Genomic DNA, 21,020 nt, shown 5'->3' with positions numbered 1-21,020 from the left:
TAGGTTCGTTAATAGAAAATTTTTAGAGTAGTAAAGGACTGGTAGGACCATGGCGCCTACACAAGAGTGAGGGATAGTCGAGTGATTAGTGCTTTTCTTCTGGTTTGTAAGAAGTCATGAGATCGATTTCTACCTTTGATAAATTGCGATCTTTATTCAGCTTAAAGCTTTTCAGTAAAATTAACAGTAATGTCGAGAGCATCTGATAAGGAAATTCACAAAATATTCGATCAAATTGGTGTATAGCATATTATTCTTCTTTCTAATTTTAACAACTAATCTATGTGCTTGCTCTACTTCTTGTTTATTCACCTTTTGTAACTAGACTCCTTTATATAAAGAGTCCCTGAATTTTATATTATCAATTATGGTATGAATACATACTGGAGCCTTTCCTGGTTAATTTAAATAAAAAAATTGTTAGGAGTGAGCTTATGTTGATTATGACGAATGGATCCAAACGACAACCTTCCATTAAACCATGTAAAATTGTAAGGTCTTTTATTTGAATCACAAATACATTCCATACTCAAAGAGCCTTTTGCATAGTCTTGTATATATACGTCCATATCCACACTATTTCAACACTCGTATATTCTTTTTCCATCCCCCGAGAAACCTTCCTCCACACACCATCAATTTGCACCTTCACCTTTTCCACAAACATCTTCTATTATTCTCATGTACCACATTTTTTATTGTCCTAGTTGTATATCTTGGCTTGATTTTCGTTCTGCCAAAAAGTTAATGCATGTAATGCTTACTTACTTCCCCATCCATCCATCTTGACACGTTCTCTTTAACTGAGGGAGATTCAGGATGTATAGTGATTTATCATGCAATAATGGTAATTTCTTATATAGATTTGATCCATTTAAGGTGAAAATTTTCCTTTTGTTTAAATGTGACACTTTCTGACTTGAAAAATTGACTCATGTTAAATTAAAAGTGATCATTTATAGTTAATTGGTCCAAAAATATACACAATACAAATTATAGCGAATTGATGGATAAAGTTTTTAAAAAAGTGTTTGTCCCTTACTTGACTTGAAAAATTAGAATAAGTTTGGGATAAGTGACTAATCAAGGGTAATATATACTCTTGGGTATTCAGATTCCACACCTACGTATCTCATACCCCGCCTTAAACATATAAATACATGATATGAAAATAAATAGAGTTAGGAATAGTAAAAAAACAAGGCATTGGTAGAGCAAGTGGAGATGGGGCAGATCATATAGAGATAAGGTGGTTACAAAATCCCTATCCATCCCATTATTCACGGTGGATACAGTTTTCATTCGTATATAGCGTCGGCTATTAGGAGGAGCACCTTAAGTAACAATTCACTGTCCCCTCTTATATATATATATATATATATAATATATATATATATATATATATATATATATATATATATATATATATATATATATATATTTAATATAAAGTTTTTTTAAAAAAAAATAGGAATTTTGCTTTTCTTCTAAGTAAAATCCATTATATTCATTTTCAACAATTTTCTTTCACTTCATTTAGTTCTTACACCTTCTTTCTTAATTCTCGTAGCTACAACTATTAAAATTATTCATTTAACGTGTTAATATTTTTCCTATTTATTCTTTCTAATTAAACTCATAACCACGCCGACAATTTTTCTTCTCCTCTTTTGGTGAATTTAATATATAAAAGTTATGTAAATTATTCTTTTAATGGTTGAATTTAAAATTTATGAAATATTTTATTGATAGATTATTTATGAAATATATCTATGTTATTTAGGAGTCTCTTTTTTAGTTTTCACTCTACACCCAAAAAAATCGGAAATGACACCATCCATTCTTGTTCTCTCCCCATCACCTAAATGGCTAAATCCACTTAAATCAAGCGAATACATAGCGAGTCTCTACCAAACCCCAATGTTATGCTGCCACATGTTCTCTCCCATCCTCAACACAATCAAATGAGACATCTATACAAATATGTATGTGTGTTTCAAGACTCGAACACATGACATCTTATTTGATATGTTAATGCACTACCCAACTACACTACAATGATTATGTTGGTCTTTGTGGGGGATAATCATCTAAAGATATATATATATATATATATATATATATATATATATATAAATATATATTATATATATATCTTATATATATATATATATATATATATATATATATATATATATATATATGTATATATATATATATATATTTCTATTTTTGAAGACTTCAAATGCACGTCATTAAATAATCTGTGGCGCATGGCCCGGGACAAGAACTAGTTTCTATTCTATAATAGCGCGTCTTGCGTGTGGTCGACCACACACGAAATTACAGATGTGGCCGCACGAGATGCCCTATCAGTCCGTCAGCTCATTTTCAAACGCCCATATATCACTCATTTCTCATCCAAATCGAACTTTTGATCATGCGTTGGAAAGCTATCGAGCCAAATTTTCATCTACGTACAACTTAAATCTTCCCAACATATTAAGTGTGATGTGAGATATGACCTTTTGAAGTTGACCCTTATGCACAAACCCTCATGAACAAATGAAGTTACGCTTATGAATAGAGGGAGCGAGTTACTCCTATGACCAAATGGAGTTAATTGTATCAGTATGTGGTCACTTTTAACAATAAAATGGTGTCACCTCCTTCTTTAAACTCAACTTGGATGGCTCGGTTCGCGGTACTTCTGCAGCAGCAGGCATTATCATTAGAGATGATGTTGGCCACCTCCTCACAGCTGCAGCTTTCAACCTTGGAGTGTCTTCTGTGTTTATTGCCGAGGCAACTGCTCTTCAACAAGGGCTTCGCATAGCTATCCAGAACACTATTCGTCACCTCCAAATTGAAGGTGATAATCTTATGGTCATAAACTCGGTAAAAGGTATCTGGTCTCCTCCTTGGCAGATTGCTCATATCATCCAGGATATCCAAGCTCTTCTCTGTTCATTCTCAACGTGGACTATTCGTCATGCCTACCGGGAAGCAAACAAAGCAGCAGATTGGATCGCCAACGTCGGTCATTTAGTCGATTCTCAGTTTAATATAGATGATTGTACTCATTCCGCTCTTCATTCTATTCTTGTAAACGATAAGGTTGGAGCTCCCCTCGTGCGGAGGGTCTCCTAATCTTCTTTTCTCCTTACCTTTATAAAAAAAAATATATATATATAAAGAAATATGGTTACTCTTATAAGCAAATTGAGATTACCTATGTGAACAAATAAGGTTACTCGATTAAATGAGTTTACTAGTATGAATAAATTGGGTTAATCCTTATGAACTAATAATGAGGTTACTCTTATTAATAAGTGGGGGTTACTTATATAAACAATTGAGATTACAGATACGAATAAATACTTATATGAACAAAATGAGGTTACTCGTATGATTAAAGTTACTAGTATGAATAAATGACTTACTCCTATTGAACGAATGAGATTACTCGTATTAATAGGGGGGTACTTGTATGAACAATTGTGGTTACTGATGCGAATAAAAACGGGGTTACTTATGTGAACAAAATGAGGTTACTCATATGATTAAATGAGATTACTAATATGAATAAATAGGGTTACTCTTTATAAACGAATAAGGTTACTAGCTCGTACTAATAGAGAGAGGGTTACTTGTGTGAACAATTAGGGTTACTCGTATGATTAAATGAGGTTACTCGTATAAATATATGTGGTTACTAGTATGATCAAACAAGGTTACTCCAACAATATTTTAAGATTACTCATATAATATTTCAAGGTTACTCATATGAACAAATAAGATTATTGGTATGATATGGTATGAATAAATAAGGTTACCGATATGAACAAAGGAGGTTACTCAGATGAAACCCCAAATCGAAGCAAACATTAAACTAACTTCCGTTTAAAATCCCCAAATTAACTTATCCAATTCAATCTTCAAACTCTTTTTCCCTCACAGATAACAGTTTAGAAAGAGGAGAGAGAAAATACAAGATAGATATTAAATGCAAGAGCTTTTCAGAGATTGAAAAGAAAGAGAAGAAGACGAAAGAGAACGGGTGAAACTTCCTTCAATCGAGGAGAGAGAAAATAGAAGAAATGAATTGAGGAGAGAGAAAATATTACAGAGTTTTGAATAGGTTCAGGGGAAGTAACGTCGTCGTCTGCTTTAATCATGAGAAAGAAGAGTTTGATATGTAATTCACAAGAGAATCACGCGGAAGAAGCAGCTCTAATTTCCACCTAGGCTTATATATAGGCTAGTTACACGTGAAATTTCTAATACGGCCAATCGTATATAAGAATTTGTAATTCTATAATACAATATCTTTTGATGTACAATATGATGCTAACAGATATTATTATTTCTCCCTCGTGAATCATGGGGTCACTCATTCCATCACCATGATATTTTCTTTTGGTGCAGTCATCACCAATCACCATAATATTTGATAGGTACACAAATTATAGTAGTAGACTAGTAGTCCTAGATGAACACTATCACCATGTTTATCCCCTCTGATGATAACACACACAAGGATAATTTTGTCCGCATTTTCAAATCCAATTAAAAAGATGCGTAAGAATATTAGAGTGAGAAAGTGGATAGAGAGAGAAAAAAACCAAATACTCAATTATGAGTTGTTGTCCCTCTCTTTTCTCCCCACTCCTATATATACCAAAACACCCTCACAAACTCATAAATTTTTCTCTCACTCCCTCATTTTTTTCATCCTAGTAGGGTTTTACACAGAACAAGTGAACAACCTCCATTAAAATCAACCATAACCTCCATCAAAATCGACATCAACCTCCATTAAAAGCACAATCACAAGGTTCGAAAATGGACAATTACGCGCTTCATTTAGCTATGGCGGCGTTAGTTGGAGCGTCGTTTGTTGCGGTTTCAGCATACTATATGCACCAGAAAACTTTGTCGCAGTTGTTAGAGTTCGCTAAATCTTTGGAGAGAGAAGATGAAGAGGATGAAGGAGGAAAGAAGCTTTCGCCTCGTCATTTCCGGCCATTATCTGATCGTCGTCGTCGGAAAAGTATCGGAGTATATCGTCGTGCGTCGGCGTCGTTGCCGGATGTTACGGCGATTTCTGGCGGTGAGATTGATTGTTCCGAAAAGCGAAACGGTGTTCTTCCTGTTGATGGAATTCCTGATGGTTTGCCTAGGCTCCGTACAATTCATGACGGTATAATATGTCTATATATCTATAATTTGATTTTGTTTTTGTGAATGTTTTGATTTTGTGTGTTTCTTAGCAATGTTTTAGTGGTATGCTGGCATGCTGCGAGTTGAATTCGGTTTTACTGTCCGGAATAGTTGTAGATTTTGATTTTGTTTCAAAGGAATGTTTAGTGGTATGCCGCGAGTTGAATTCGGTTTTTCGGTTCGGAAAAGTTGTATATTTTGATTTTGTGTGTTTCTTAGGAATGTTTAGTGGTATGCTGCGAGTTGAATTCGGTTATACTTTATGGAATAGTTGTATTTTGTGTGAATAGTTGGTTCAATTTGTGGATATGCTGGCATTGGTTTGATGAAATCACATTTGGAATTGGTCGTCACGTTGTCCGGAATTCACATTCTTAAGGAGAGACCATGATTTTAATAGAGGATCCTTTTTAATAGTGACAGTTTCACATTATTGACTTGGTCGAAGCTGGAGAATGAGAGGAAGTTCAATTATGTAATCTTTACTATCTTCAGAGGTGACGACTTCTCACCGGACTTGGAAAAGTTATTGGTGGTGATGAAATGGCCAGTTTTTCAGTAAGGTTACTTGAGATCTTGATGGTAACAAGGTCAAATATAAAATATATAAGTAGATAGTGGAATGTTCTAATAGGTGCTACTATTGAAGATTTGGAGCTGAAGTACATTTTGGCCTCCGATTCAGAAGAAAGACGTTATACTTTTGCTTATATCATAATGAGAATGGATGTATTAGTCTCTTTCTTTTAGCAATTGAGGACGCACATATCACTTGATAATTAAGCCTAGATCATGAAGCTGTACAGAACCTCTGTATGCTTTTCTTGGAGCTCTTGAATCTTTGCCTCTTTGTATAGGTTCCGACTTCCTAGTACCTTGAACAAAAAAAGCTTTGTAGTTCGTAGGAATTCTGATTTTTTCTGGTGTGTAGAGTGTTGAAGTTTAGCTGCAACTTTGTTCTCAAGCACCTACTATATTCCATTTAGTGTACGTCCTTGTTAAATTTCCGATGCTTACAGAAGACATAATAGCTAAGCAAGGGCTTTTGCTTTGAGGAATTTTGCAAAGGAAGTATAGAAGAAGTAGGAAAGACAATTTAAGAAACTATAATTGGTTGTAACTGTGCAGCAGGTTTATAGCATATCTTTTTAAAGAATGAGAGCAAATATTAACTGAGATAGGACATGAAGTTTTCCAACTGAGGCAAAGTATTTGTTAAAATGTATCCCGTGTCTTCTGCTTCATGCTCGTTTTGGCATTATACATATAATTTTTAAATTTTTTTTGGACATGTATATTTCCTAGGACATTGCTGGAAGGTGAAGGATTTCGAACTTATATGTGCAGGGTGAGGGAATTGGTTTCTGTGCACTTTGCTACTTTGTAGTAATATATGCGTAAATTAGATCCTACACACGGTTGTAAGATGAGCGTCGTGCGCACAAACCAAAGCGCAGGTAACATATAATGAAGCGCCCTCATCATTGAAGAGAGACAAAACAAAAGAACATTGAGCCCATTGATATGAACATGTTAGTATAATGAAGATGCAATGTTGTTATTGAACTTCTACAAGCTCAAAATGAACATTTGCGAGTTATGAATGAACATTTACTTATTGTTGGATGTACATGCATTGTCGTTAATGGAACATTTGCTAGTTCTTCAAATGCAAAATGTTCATTTTTAAAGTTCAACATGCTTATCGATTGAACATGTAATGCCGTATTGGAGTTAACATTTTGAAGAACTTAATAGAACATGATAATGTATGTGAGTGTAACTATAAAAAATTAAAGACGTTCTTTTTTTTATCTGACTTGATGTTCATTTTATTGAATTTGATCTTTATTTGTGTGCTAGTATCGATCCGTGGGCACAATGCTCATTCAACTACCATGTGCATTATCTGCGCGTTGTACTTTATGTGCTTTTACTTCTTTAAGAAGTTATATATTTTCTCATCCATGTGATCTCTTCTTTTGTAGGAAAAGCTGCTAGCCTTGCAAGTTCAGCTAGTAGATCTTTCCTGATGAGACCTACATCTCCAAAGTCCCCTGTTGCTAGTGCCTTTGAAAGTGTGGAAGGATCTGACGATGAAGATGACTTCACAGATAATTCTAAATTGGATACTACGTATCTGCACTCGAATGGAAATGCTGTAAGTGGTTGCTTCTTGGTCTATTTCATGCCCGTGGAGAGAGCATAATTTTTTTATACACGAATCTGTTCTTTTCTCACTTGGTTATTCTGTCTTCTGTCATCCTCTGTGCCCTTGAAACTTCGAAATAATAAAATTTTGGGAAAGGACATAAGGAAGGAAAAGGTCATGAAGAAAAAAGGTGGCTATTGTATTAAAATTTGGAATTTCTTGAGCAGGGTCCAGAAATGAAGAACCAATATCAAGACTTACCTGGAAATAGTACAAACGGAGACCAAGTTCCTATAACTGCTCCGAGCATGATACGCTCTCACAGCATATCTGGCGACTTGCATGGTGTTCAACCTGATCCTATAGCTGCCGATATTCTGAGGAAGGAGCCGGAGCAAGAAACATTTGTGCGGTTAAAAATCTCTCCAAGTGGTATAGTTCCATTCAATCTTAATCTTCTTCAAATCTTGTACTTTTTCTTCCCTGGTTCGTTTGTACTCATTTCCATAATTTAATGGTTCTCCCCATTCTCTTTTTAATATTGTAGTTTTTCTATAAGATTCTCTTTTTGGGAACATAAGAGAAGCTTTGATGGTTCTGATTTTCCTTACCTATTTCCTTACGGTGGGTTTGTTAAAACTTGTTGGATTTAGGGCTACTATTTATGTTCGCTTTGCCCTTTCCATAATCCTGTAGTATTGAAGCTCTAATAACTTTTTGCCCAAAGAGGAAAAGTATACAAACCATATGTGGGAGACAGGATTAGGATTATATTATTATACTGGTCTATTTATGCTGTGGTATAGCTGCTGTGGGTTTGTATTTTTTGGTTCAAACTGTATGTTATGCTATGTGGAAAGCCAGTCCCTTCACCTGAGTTCTCAATTTCATGCTTTCAATTTCTTCTGAACTTCTTTCTCCCTTATGGCACTGTCAGAAACACCTGGACCTGATGAAGTGGAATCTTATTTGGTTCTCCAAGAGTGCCTTGAACTACGCGAGAGTTATGTTTTCAGGGAAGCAGTTGCTCCATGGAAGAAAGAAATCATATCCGATCCCAGTACGCCCAAGCCCAATCCAAATCCATTCTATTATGTTCCTGAGAGAAAAACTGATGTGAGTTCAAAGTCACATCCCAATTAGTTCTTTTGCTTTGCGGAATAGCTGTGGATATAATGGATTTTTCGTTGTATGTTCTTAACACATATTGCTTGGTCTTGCAGCACTTTTTTCAAATGGAGGATGGAGTTGTCCAAGTTTATGCAAGTAAAGACTGTAAGTTCCTTTTTATGTGTTTCATCTAAAAGTACTCATCTATTCCGTCTTGGAGAATCGTTACTTATTAAGCTTCAGATATATACTTTCTTACTATAGCTCATTCTCTTTGATTATTTCTGCTCCCTAGTGAAGGAGAAGAAGCTCTTCCCAGTTGCTGATGCAACAACATTTTTCACTGATCTGCATCACATTCTTCGAGTTATAGCAGCTGGAAACATTCGAACCTTATGCCATCACCGGCTTGTTCTACTGGAACAAGTAATCCTCTTACAGTCTATTTGTGTGCTCACGTATTTTGCGTAAATGAGTGGTATTTGATAAAAAGTTATTTGGGATTCAATTCAGAAATTCAATCTTCATTTGATGCTTAATGCGGATAGGGAGTTTCTTGCCCAGAAGAGTGCGCCCCATCGTGATTTCTATAATGTCAGAAAAGTCGATACACATGTTCATCATTCGGCTTGCATGAACCAGAAGCATCTTTTGAGGTTTATAAAGTCAAAGCTGAGGAAGGAGCCTGATGAAGTAATGCTTCAATCTGTGTGATTATATATACATTTATTTGTCGTTTTGTTTGAATTAGATATTATTATCTTTTCAGCTGGATTATACTTTAGTGCTTGAATATTTGAATTCCTAACATGGCATAAATGGATGTATGTCTTTCAAATTAGGTTGTATCTCACCCACCATATCCCTCCCTACATTTGTCCATTTTCCTACTGTACTTCTCAATGTGCCTGTTTTATTTCAGGTTGTTATATTTCGTGATGGTACCTATTTGACTTTGAAAGAAGTCTTTGAGAGCTTGGATTTGACTGGGTAAGGGAGTGATTTCATGCCTCCTGTTAGTATTGACCTTATCTTGTGCTTCATATGCTTTTTTATATTACGTAGTTGAAATTGTTGTGGCTCTTAAATTTATGTTTACTATCTTTTTCCATTTTGTTGCATAGATATGACCTAAATGTTGATCTATTGGATGTTCATGCCGACAAGAGTACATTCCATCGATTTGACAAGTTTAACCTCAAGTACAATCCCTGTGGTCAAAGTAGGCTAAGGGAGATTTTCCTCAAACAAGATAACCTCATCCAAGGTTGGTCATGCTCCATTATTGTTTGATGAGCAATCTATAAGCTTATGTGCTTTGTGCAATTCATGTTATGCGTTTCAATCTGTCTTTGATGGCTCATCTGTCATCTATATGATGACCACCTGGTAGAGTGCGTGAATATAATATAAAAAGATTAGATCTTTGTTAAACGGAAGTTCAGGACCAACTACTGGGACGAGTTCGATCCATTCTTTTCTTAAAAAAAAATTTGGTTGACTTTATCGTTGACAGTTGTTTTTTGCACTATTTTGCATACTCCATTTTGAGCATATTTTTTGGCCAATATACAAGAACAAATGTTACTCCTTCCGTCTCACAAAAATTTACTCACTTTCCTTTCTGGTATGATAGCTTTGGCACAAAATAGGAAACTGTTTCTTTGAAGCATCGGGTTTCTGTCTGTAAAAAGAATTACAAATTATAATTAATGGATATGAATTGAATTTTCAGAAGACGTATCAATAATCTAGACCCAAGATTTACTCGCTTCTCTTTTCTATATTTGGACATGAACATGAGGCCCACCACTTTTTTTGACATTAATACTCATATCTTTCCTTACTATGTAATTGTTTCTCTCTCCTTAACCCACCTTCCTCTCATCAATCTTTCCCGATCTTCTTGGTTTTGATGAGAAGTGATTAAATTATAGTGAAGGGAGGGACTATTATGTAAAATATAATTTAATTCTCTCCATGTATATTTTAAATATCGACTTTTTTGTTAGTTTTATTAATGAATGGTTAAGGATAATAGTCAAACTTGTTTGTTGGCATAGAAGGTCAAATTGGAACAATTTTTAGAGAACGGAGAGAGTATATGGTTTATGGAACTTTTGTACTCTTTAAAGTATATACCCTTACATTTGAGCTCATTCAAACAAATGCCACCCTCTCTCTATTCTACTTTTCCCCCTTTTTTGTATGGTGGTGTTTGTTTCCTATTGAGCTCATTTTACTTCTAATCTGCTAGGTTTTGAAGGTTCTGTATTACTTCAGGTTGCTTCCATATGTGTTTTTTTCTCTGCATTTTCCATATGTTTACATTCTAATTGTCACTATCTTCCTGCAACAGGACGTTTTCTTGGGGAGCTGACCAAGCAGGTTTTCTCTGACCTGGCTGCCAGTAAATATCAGGTCCTGTTTCACCTACATCAGCGCTTTGCAAGTTTATTTCTTTATCTTTTTGGAACTCCACCACAATCCTCTCAAAGTGTGTACATCTCAGTGTCTTGTGGACTGTGGTGGAGTTGCTGAACTGTTTATGGCCCTAAAAGCAGGTTTTCGTGAAGCGTAGATATCTGTCTTGCACACTTCATACTTTACAAATTTGTTTGGATGAGAATTCAGAGAGAGGGAAGGGTGTGATCCATATTCTGTTGTTTGGATGTTAGGTTAAAGGAAGGGAGAGAAATATGCTGTAAACCAGCCTAAATAATCTAGACAGAAGAGAAATTAGGCAGAAAGATTTAAGATAAGTTGTATTAAAATGGATCAAAGATCAACACCTTTACACAACTAGGCTCACATTCGAGAGGTGAGGCTCTCCCACTAAACTATAAAACATAAAACAAGTATTTTTTTCTGGATACCTCCTTCTTCCTTCTTTCCTCCTATTTATACTACTTCAGTACCACTTCTCTCTTATCACAATCATTAGCCACCATCAGTACCAGGTAGTAGTGGGAATAATTCTCTGCTAGCGGTTGCCCCTTAGCCTCTCTAATCTTGCCATGTGGTGTCCCTAACGTCATTTGTCTCTTTCTGGTCTATTGTCATTCTTGCCCCTCCTCTTATATGTGATGAGCTGTCCCGTGTTAGGCTGATGTGCTGCATTACCCTGCCCCCAAAGAGCCACCTTGTCCTCAAGGTGGAAGCTAGGGAATCTGTCAGAAATGGCTGAAAAAGTCTCCCAAGTAGCTTCATATGCAGGTAGATGTTTCCATTTAATCAGAAGTTCTGAAGGGTGGTAGGAAGAGTGTGTTTTTGAGCGGATGCCCAAGAGTTCTTCGGGTTCAGTTTCCATGACCAAGTCAGGTGAGAGTTGAGGAGGAATGCTAGGGTTGGCTGTGTTGGGACCAATTGCCAGCTTCAACTGTGATACGTGAAAGACAGGATGTATTCTGCTTTCCTCCGGTAATTGTAACTTGTAGGCCACTTTACCCACCTTCTGCCGAATCGGAAAGGGTCCATAGTACCTTGCTGAAAGCTTATCATTGGCTCGCTTAGCTAACGAGCTCTGTCGATATGGTTGGAGCTTGAGGTACACCATATCACCCACCTCCAAGTTCACTTCTCTCCTTCTGCCATCCTCATATAATTTCATCTTATGCTGAGATTTCAGTAGCTGGGCTTTAAGGTCATCCAAAATTGCGTCTCGTTCCAACAATTGCTCCTCCACTGTTGACACTGGTGTTTGGCCCCTGTTACACCTCGTTAGTTGTGGGGGGTCTCTCCCATATAAGGCTTTGAACGGGGTGCATGCTGTGGCAGAGTGCATGCTGGTATTGTACCAGTATTCCGCCCAGTGTAACCACTTGCTCCAAGTCCGCGGTTTCCCATTGATAAAGCATCGAAGATAGGACTCAAGGCATTTGTTTACCACCTCAGTCTGCCCATCTGATTGAGGGTGGTAGGCGGTGCTGTACTGAAGGGAAGTCCCTTGTATTTTGAAGATTTCCTTCCAAAATAGACTAAGGAATACCTTGTCTCTGTCGGACACTATGCTAGTGGGTGTGCCGTGCAACCGAATGACCTCCTTTGTGAACACATCCGCCACTATGGGTGCTGTAAAAGGGTGTTTCATACTGATGAAGTGGGCGTATTTGGTGAGTCGGTCAACCACCACTAATACTGTATCTTTCCCATGGGAGGGTGGCAGCCCTTCCACAAAATCAAGGCTGATTTCCTCCCAAACTTGATGCGGAATGGGTAGGGGTTGGAGTAAGCCTCCGGGGCTAAGGGATGATGTTTTATTTTGTTGACAGACACTACACGCTTGCACATACTTCCAAACCGCTCTCCTCATTCCCGGCCAAAACCACTCTGTGGCTAACCTCTGGTATGTTTTCAAATCTCCAGAGTGTCCCCCAGACGGACTATCATGATATTCCCTTAACAACAGAGAAATAAGAGGTGAATTTGCGGGTAACACTAACCTGCCTTTGTACAACAATTGACCCTGATGAACCGAGTACCCTTTGGAGGTGGGCCTCCCTGCCACTACATCTTGAGTGACCTGCTGAATAAAGGTGTCTTGGTTGATTTAGGGCAGCCATTGATCCCAAGCAAACTTGCACGATGTACTCATGGTGCTGCACTCAACCACGTTTACTTGTCTTGACAGAGCATCTGCTACAGTGTTAGTGACACCCAACCTGTAGCTTATGTCAAAGGTGAACCCCATCAGTTTACTCACCCAACGTTGGTATTCCGGGCCAATCTCCCTCTGCTCCATCAAAAATTTGAGGCTTTGTTGATCGGTTTTGATGATGAATCGCCTCCCTAAGAGGTAGTGTCTCCATTTCAGCACTGCCATCACAATCGCCATGAGCTCTTTTTCATAAATGGACTTAAGCTTAGCCCTCGGCCCCAAGGTTTGGCTAAAGTATGCAATGGGGTGATTTTCTTGTGATAGTACAGCCCCAAGTCCATAGTTGCAAGCATCAGTTTCCACTGTAAAAACCTGGGTGAAATCCGGAAGTGCCAATATAGGAACGGTGGTCATAGCATGCTTCAAGTTTTCAAAAGCTTGTGTGGCTTCGGAGGACCAAGAGAAGTTATCTTTCTTGAGGAGTTGGGTGAGAGGGTGGGCAATTTTAGCATAACCGGCCACGAACTTTCGGTAGTAGCCCGTGAGACCAAGGAACCCCCGAAGCTCCTTGATGTTCTGTGGCCTGGGCCATGATGTCATGGCTCTGATTTTCTCCTGGTCAACTGCTACTCCCTTAGCTGAAATAGTGTGACCTAGGTAAGCAATCTCAGGTTTACCAAAATCACATTTTTGGCGGTTGGCCAGTAGCTTGTGGTGGCTTATTGTCTGCAGGACGGTGTATAAGTGGTGTTGATGGGCTTCTTTGGTGGGGCTGTAAATAAGGATATCGTCAAAGAAGACCAACACAAATCTCCGTAGGTATGGTTTGAACACATCGTTCATCAGGGATTGAAAGGTGGCCGGGGCATTGGTGAGGCCAAAGGGCATCACCATAAATTCATAGTGCCCTTGGTGGGTTCGAAAAGCGGTTTTGTGTTCGTCTCCCTCCCTCATACGAATCTGGTGATACCCGGATTTCAAATCCAACTTGGTGAATACCGTTGCACCCTTGAGTTCATCAAGTAGCTCATCAATAATCGGAATGGGATACTTGTGGGGAACAGTGGATTTGTTCAATGCCCTATAGTCAACACAAAATCGCCAACTCCCATCCTTCTTCTTCACCAATAATACTGGACTAGAAAAGGGGCTGCTGGAAGGCCTAATGAGACCAGCTTGTAACATGTCTTCAATAAGGTTCTCAATTTCATTTTTTTGAATTTGTGGGTATCGGTATGGGCGAACACTCACCGGATCACACCCCTCCTTCAAAACTATGGCATGCTCGTGCCCCCGGTAAGGTGGCAGTCCACCCAACTCTGCAAAAACCGCTTCATTTTCCAACACTACCTTCTTCAAAAAGCACGGAATTTCTGGTTGTTTGCTTACTCTATCACCCTCCATCCGGTTCAGCTCTACTAAGTATCCTCCCCCCTCCCTTGCCAGGGTTCGGACCATATTTTTCAGAGATACAAGGGTTCTGCCCAGAGAAGGGTCCCCTTTTAGTGTTACCACCTCCTTTCCAACATTATACTTCAAGGTTTGTGTTTTCCAGTTGTTTGACATAGTGCCAAGTTTCTTAAGCCATTGAATACCCAAAATTAAATCAGAGTTTCCCAATTCAAGGGGTAAATAATCCTCCACAATTTCTATACCTTGCAATTGTAATGGGACAGATTTGCACTCACCTTGGCCGTGGATGGCTTCACCAGTGCCGAGGGTGACTCCGAACCCTTTTGTAGGAGTGATAGGTATGTCAAGCTTTTGTATAGTGGTCTTGGACAGAAAATTGTGTGTAGCCCCGGGGTCAATCATGACCACCACTGCTTGACCCAGAATCTTCCCCCTCATCTTCATCGTTTTAGGCGTGTTGATTCCCAACACGGAGTTTAATGAGATCTCCGGTTGGGTTGCTGGGTTATCTCCGTCCACTTCCTCAACCTCCGTGTCTCCTAAATCAGCTTCTACTTCCTCCCCTTCGTCTTCCGCACTCACCAACACGCTCAACTCTCGCCGGCGACACCTATGCCCGACGTTCCATTTCTCATCGCAACGGAAACACAATCCTTTCTCTCGCTTTTGCTGCATCTCCCGTTCACTCAGTCTCCGTACTTCGGCACCGTTTCGCGAGTTATGGGTGGTGGAGAAATTCCTTGAAGGGGGTGGTTGGGATGAAGCCGAGGATCTGGAAATATTGTTGGATCCACTCGACCCAATCTGGGAAGCGTTGTAGTTTGAATGGATGGGGTTATAATTTGTGGGGGTGGGCTTTGAGTGGGAGTATTGGTTTGGGTGATAATTTAGGGAACGGTTTTGGGCTGAGATTACTTTTCGTGGGCCGGCCCACTTGAGCTTGTCCTCTGCTTTGACAGCCATGTCCATTGCCATATCCAAGGTGGAAGGGTTTAAGAGCCTTACTTCCGCCCTAATATCTCCGTTCAGTTTATTAATGAACTGACCTTTCGCCACCTCTTCAGGTATCCCCTCTAAAGGGGCCAAAAGTTCTATAAACTTCCGCCTGTACTCCACCACGCTTCCCTCCTGTTCATGGGCGAGCCACTGCTCGTGCAAACTTCCTGCTGCTGCCGGCCGAAACTGCCGGAGAACCAAACCTTTGAGTTCCTCCCACCTCACAATCTCCCTTCTTCTATTCTCCCACTGGAACCACAACAAGGCGTCGCCCTCTAAGGACACGACCGCCGCCTCCACCTTCTCCGCTTCTTCCAGTCGGTAAAATCGGAAATACCTCTCTGCTCTCAATATCCACCCATCTGGGTTTACTCCGTCGAAAAGAGGTAAGTCCAATTTTTTAAACCTCCAGTTGCCCAGGTTTGTTGTCGGAGTGTTTGGTGTGTATGGGGGTGGTGGGGGAATTAATTCCTCGTGATATTCCGGTAAGAACGGCGGATTGAGGGGGGAATTAAAGTGTTGGTTAGGGTTTGGGACGGGTTGATGGTATGGTGGCGGTGGTGGTGGTTGAGGGTGTAAGGGAGGTCGATTCGGGGGATTAAATGGGGGGTTAGGGTACAGTGGGTTTTGTAATGGCTGAGGTTGCCGGACACTGGGTGGCCGAAGACTCCGGCCCTGGTGTTCTCGCATTTGAGAGTATATCTTTCATGTCTGCCATGAATTTTCGCTGTTCCTCCCTCAGCTGAGTCATTGCCAAGTCATGATTCTCCCTATCTCTGTCTACCCTTCCCTCCAATCGTTGACTCATCTGGGCCATTTCCCCTGACAACTTCTCTCCCATGGTTTTCTGGTTCAACATCACCTCATTTAGGGTGGTGTGCAATCCTGCGAAGTCTTGTTCCAGTTGTTCCAGCCTTTGTAACTGCGTAGGAGCCATGGATAACCACCTTGCTCTGATACCAACTGCTGTAAACCAGCCTAAATAATCTAGACAGAAGAGAAATTAGGCAGAAAGATTTAAGATAAGTTGTATTAAAATGGATCAAAGATCAACACCTTTACACAACTAGGCTCACATTCGAGAGGTGAGGCTCTCCCACTAAACTATAAAACATAAAACAAGTATTTTTTTCTGGATACCTCCTTCTTCCTTCTTTCCTCTATTTATACTACTTCAGTACCACTTCTCTCTTATCACAATCATTAGCCACCATCAGTACCAGGTAGTAGTGGGAATAATTCTCTGCTAGCGGTTGCCCCTTAGCCTCTCTAATCTTGCCATGTGGTGTCCCTAACGTCATTTGTCTCTTTCTGGTCTATTGTCATTCTTGCCCCTCCTCTTATATGTGATGAGCTGTCCCGTGTTAGGCTGATGTGCTGCAAAATATTACACAAGTGTTCTTCATATATGTTCAAAATCTACACTTTTAGCAGTTTCCTTAAGTCAAATATTAAAGTTAGCATGAAAATCCAATTTTACCTTCACTTATAAGCAATATTCCTTTTTCTCCATTTTTCCAACCTAGTAAGATTTTTTTTTTTTTTGAGGGGTCCAACCTAGTAAGATAATTGTTGTACAAAGGCACATGAGAAGAGGGAGGCAAATATTGTTTTGTGCTAAATTTAATAGTTAACTGAGAATAAAGAATGTCTAAAAGGTGTTGACTTGAATGGAAATGTGGACTTAAGGATTGTTCAGTCATTTTTATAGTTATGCCATGTTCACTTAACCTATTGCTAGACACGTTTATTTACTGATTAAACTGAATTCAGTAATTTAACTAATTTTACTAATTGCAACTTTTTGCTAATTGCCTAGGAATGTTTCTCTTCGAAATGTCTTATTATTATGAAGGATTTATTAGTGCATGATGAATTGCTATTCCTCTACAGATGGCAGAGTACAGAGTATCAATATATGGTAGAAAGCAAAGCGAGTGGGACCAACTAGCCAGTTGGGTTGTTAATAATGATTTGTACAGTGAGAATGTTGTTTGGTTGATTCAGGTAAGCTCTAATTTCCCTTCTGCACCAGTGGTATTTTAGATGCTTATTCAAGCTCGTCAATAGAATCTTGTTCACAGGCTTCTCTGTTTTTCATTTTCGTTGGCTTAGGATTGTGTAGAGTTTGTTTGGCATTGTTCATAATGGAACATTAATTTTTTTTCAGATTCCACGACTGTACAATATATACAAGGAAATGGGAATTGTAACATCATTTCAGAACATGCTTGACAACATCTTCCTTCCCCTGTTTGAGGTCACTGTTGATCCTGGTTCTCATCCTCATTTGCACCTATTCTTGAAGCAGGTAATTACTTTGTTACACCTTCTCATCTCAAGATTATGCTCCCAATAAGTTCAATTATTGCAGAAATCAACTGACATATGCTGCTAGTAGATACTTATTGTATTAGTGGAGGGCATATGTTCGAGCATAGACATTCTCCAGAATGGTCTATATAACGTAATAAGAAAACAAAGGGGTCGGGCCAGGACATGCTTCATGTTTGTGTTGCATGTTGGAGAAATCCTGCTATTTTCATTTTTTTGTTTGTGATATTTTCTTAACCATACTTCATATGTTACTAAGTTGGATTGTTTCTTTTGTTCTTTAGGTGGTTGGGCTAGATTTAGTGGATGATGAAAGTAAGCCTGAACGACGCCCCACAAAGCACATGCCAACGCCTGAACAATGGACCAACATCTTCAATCCTGCGTTTTCATACTACGCTTATTATTGTTATGCTAACCTCTACACTCTGAACAAGGTTTGCCTTGAAACTTTGTTGACTGTAACTCATACACGCATCTAGTTTCTATATATCTTTTACTCCATCTTTCTGTGCCCTATGTAACCCCCCCCCCCCCCACCACCAAAACCCCCAAGCATGGACAAGGTGAGAAAAACGGAAGGGTGTAATGCAGAAAAACCTTCTCCAGTGCAAAGAGAGGAATTGCGTGGGGAAAGAGCAGTCCTCTTAGTTCCCCATTATTTATGCTATCCTGCCATATAGAATTTTGGTTTGGTGATGTGTAGCAATCAAAATAAGCCTGGAGGTACCTTTTACTTGTCATTTTATGTCATTCGATGGACCTCAGTAGATTTTATGAACAAGTCCGTTGACTGAAAAGTTCCTCTTTTGTTGGGTGTCTGACCATGGCAATCAGTTAGATTGCTTGACAACAGGTTTGCAGAGAGGTTAAGGGACCTAGTTTTCTCTAAAGTGGTTAGATATAAATGAGGTACAGCAAGGACATACATTTCACAGTTTTTTTCGTGAAATGAATGTGGAAGTAATTGGCAGTCATCAATCCTGCTGAACCCTACTCCATATTACAGTCAGAACCTAAAGTTCTCACCTGTTGAAGCAAGTAGATCATCAGTTCCTTCTGCTTCAACTGGTTTATCAGCTTTGAACTGGTGATTTGATTTCCAGAACAAACAACTTTTTCCGTGCCTGTATATGTTGATGGTCCCTGCATTATAGCTCTTACAAGTTACATCCTTCTGTTTCAGATGCTTATTTTATGTGGTGTATGTAATGCATCTCTTTTTATCTTGTAGTTGCGGGAGTCCAAGGGTATGACGACGATAAAATTCCGTCCTCATGCTGGAGAGGTACATTCTTCTGCTTTTGCTATTCATGCCCTCTGTCCTTAAAAGTTCCCCAAATACAGTAGCGGGCCTAGCGGCTGCAGGTTGAGAGAATAAGGTTCATGTACTTTTGATGAGCTGTTATGGTATATGATCAAGGTTTGCAGAAAGTAAATCAATAGGATTTCTTTCAATGTACAAGCAATTTTCATATGACGAACTCTTTCTCATCTGGTGTTCCAGGCTGGTGACATTGATCATTTGGCTGCAACATTTCTCACTGCCCATAATATTGCACACGGGATCAATTTGAGAAAATCTCCTGTACTTCAGTATCTCTATTATCTAGCACAGGTACGCTGAAGGGGCGGCAATGTCAGATTGTCAAGACCATTTGCCTTGTGTTTTGACTTGATCAAGTGAACAATATTTGATGTTCGATTTCATGCAGATTGGGCTGGCGATGTCTCCTCTCAGCAACAATTCTTTATTTTTGGATTATCATCGCAACCCGTTTCCTATGTTCTTCTTGCGTGGTCTTAATGTTTCCCTTTCCACGGATGACCCGTTACAAATCCATTTAACCAAGGAGCCATTAGTGGAAGAGTACAGCATAGCTGCTTCGGTAAGTGTCCTTGGTTCGTATACTTTTTGAACAATTATGCTGTTGTGATCTGAAGTTCTTCATTTCCAACAGGTGTGGAAGCTAAGTTCTTGTGATTTATGTGAGATTGCCCGCAATTCAGTCCTCCAATCTGGATTCTCTCATGCTTTGAAGGTATTTCACTGAATGGTGGTTGAATATTAGAGTATGGTTAGTCTGTCTAGTACTGGTTGAACAAATGAAATGTTCTCTCTTATGATAACTATGACATTTGACTATCTATTTAGTTTGATAGTAAAATAGTGGTTGAATGCTGTACCATTATTGCTTCCACAGAGACACTGGATTGGTGAAGACTACTTCAAAAGAAGTCCAGATGGAAATAATATCCACAAAACAAATGTACCTCATATACGAATTGAGTTTCGTCATATGGTAAGTTTATTGATTACTGAATACAAAGAGTAATTATAGTATATTTTAACTGCTGTAACTATTATTTTACCTGAGTGCATTGACATTGTTTGCGTAGATATGGAGGGAGGAGATGCAACAGGTGTACCTGGGAAAAGCCATTCTCCCTCAAGAAGTGGACAAGTGATCCAGGAGCCGTATTCAGATCCTCCGTGATCAGTGATACGGTGAACTGCTTTAACTTAGGTACTCACAAACCCCGTTCCCTGGACTTAGGTCATTCTTATTATGGAAATATTCAGCTACTCATGCTTCTACTGGAATTCCTTCAGAAACGACAAGAGTTGCGTATTCAAGTATTCGACTGTGCGCATAAGTTACCCTCTTATCCTGGTGGGTTGTTATGGACTGAATGCGGAAGTTACGTTCATTTTGTTGTTGTGTACACTAGAGGTTTGAGGCTGGGCCAAACCCTCTCTGAGGGTTACAAAATCGCAACTGTCATCAAATCTCAAATTATACATCAAACTTCCATATTTAAATAGGTTAAAATTATAGTGAATACTTTTTTCGTTATTACGAGGGAGCTTGTTATTATGTATAAATAAGGAGCACTTTTCTTAAGGAGGAAAGTGGAAGATTGTCCACAATTTTGGCCTTATAATGCCTCCACCGGTATAGATGTATGTATGGAGGTCGTGGTTGATCAGACCATTTAGTTAGTGATTTCTATTTGCAGATCTTGATCCCGATAGCTATTGTAACATTTGTTTAAATAGTTAAAAATAAATGTACTGCAGGGGTTAAAGGAGATTATTTTTACGATTTCTTCCATTATGCTATTAGTAACGCAAAAAGATCCTATTAATGGCCTACCATTGTCGACCAAAACATCATCTTCTCCAAGGTCTAT

The 21,020-nt window shown here is 39.0% G+C and overlaps 1 protein-coding gene across 2 annotated transcripts; it reads left to right on the top strand.

The window, feature by feature from the left end:
- Positions 1–4,614: 4,614 nt before the first annotated feature.
- LOC104892511 (AMP deaminase) lies at positions 4,615–20,929 on the top strand. Of its 2 annotated transcripts, XR_789947.4 has the most exons (20): positions 4,616–5,203; positions 7,212–7,384; positions 7,603–7,807; positions 8,313–8,491; positions 8,599–8,650; positions 8,781–8,911; positions 8,999–9,178; positions 9,408–9,475; positions 9,610–9,752; positions 10,845–10,906; positions 17,385–17,498; positions 17,662–17,802; positions 18,110–18,262; positions 19,060–19,113; positions 19,333–19,443; positions 19,541–19,714; positions 19,787–19,867; positions 20,030–20,128; positions 20,226–20,353; positions 20,440–20,929. XR_789947.4 is itself a non-coding variant. In XM_010678468.4 (19 exons), exons 1-19 carry the CDS (start codon positions 4,846–4,848, stop codon positions 20,292–20,294), a joined length of 2,547 nt encoding a protein of 848 aa, XP_010676770.1. In that variant the 5' UTR covers positions 4,615–4,845; the 3' UTR covers positions 20,295–20,929. The 2 variants fall into 2 exon arrangements, 1 of the variants encoding a protein (XP_010676770.1); XM_010678468.4 differs by having other exon boundaries at positions 4,615–5,203; positions 20,226–20,929.
- Positions 20,930–21,020: the final 91 nt, after the last annotated feature.

The sequence above is a fragment of the Beta vulgaris genome, chromosome 5 (assembly GCF_026745355.1).
Source record: "Beta vulgaris subsp. vulgaris cultivar EL10 chromosome 5, EL10.2, whole genome shotgun sequence".
Lineage (NCBI taxonomy): Eukaryota > Viridiplantae > Streptophyta > Magnoliopsida > Caryophyllales > Amaranthaceae > Beta > Beta vulgaris.
The sequence above is the reverse complement of the archived record's forward strand: the minus strand, read 5'-3'. Positions and strand labels throughout refer to the sequence as shown.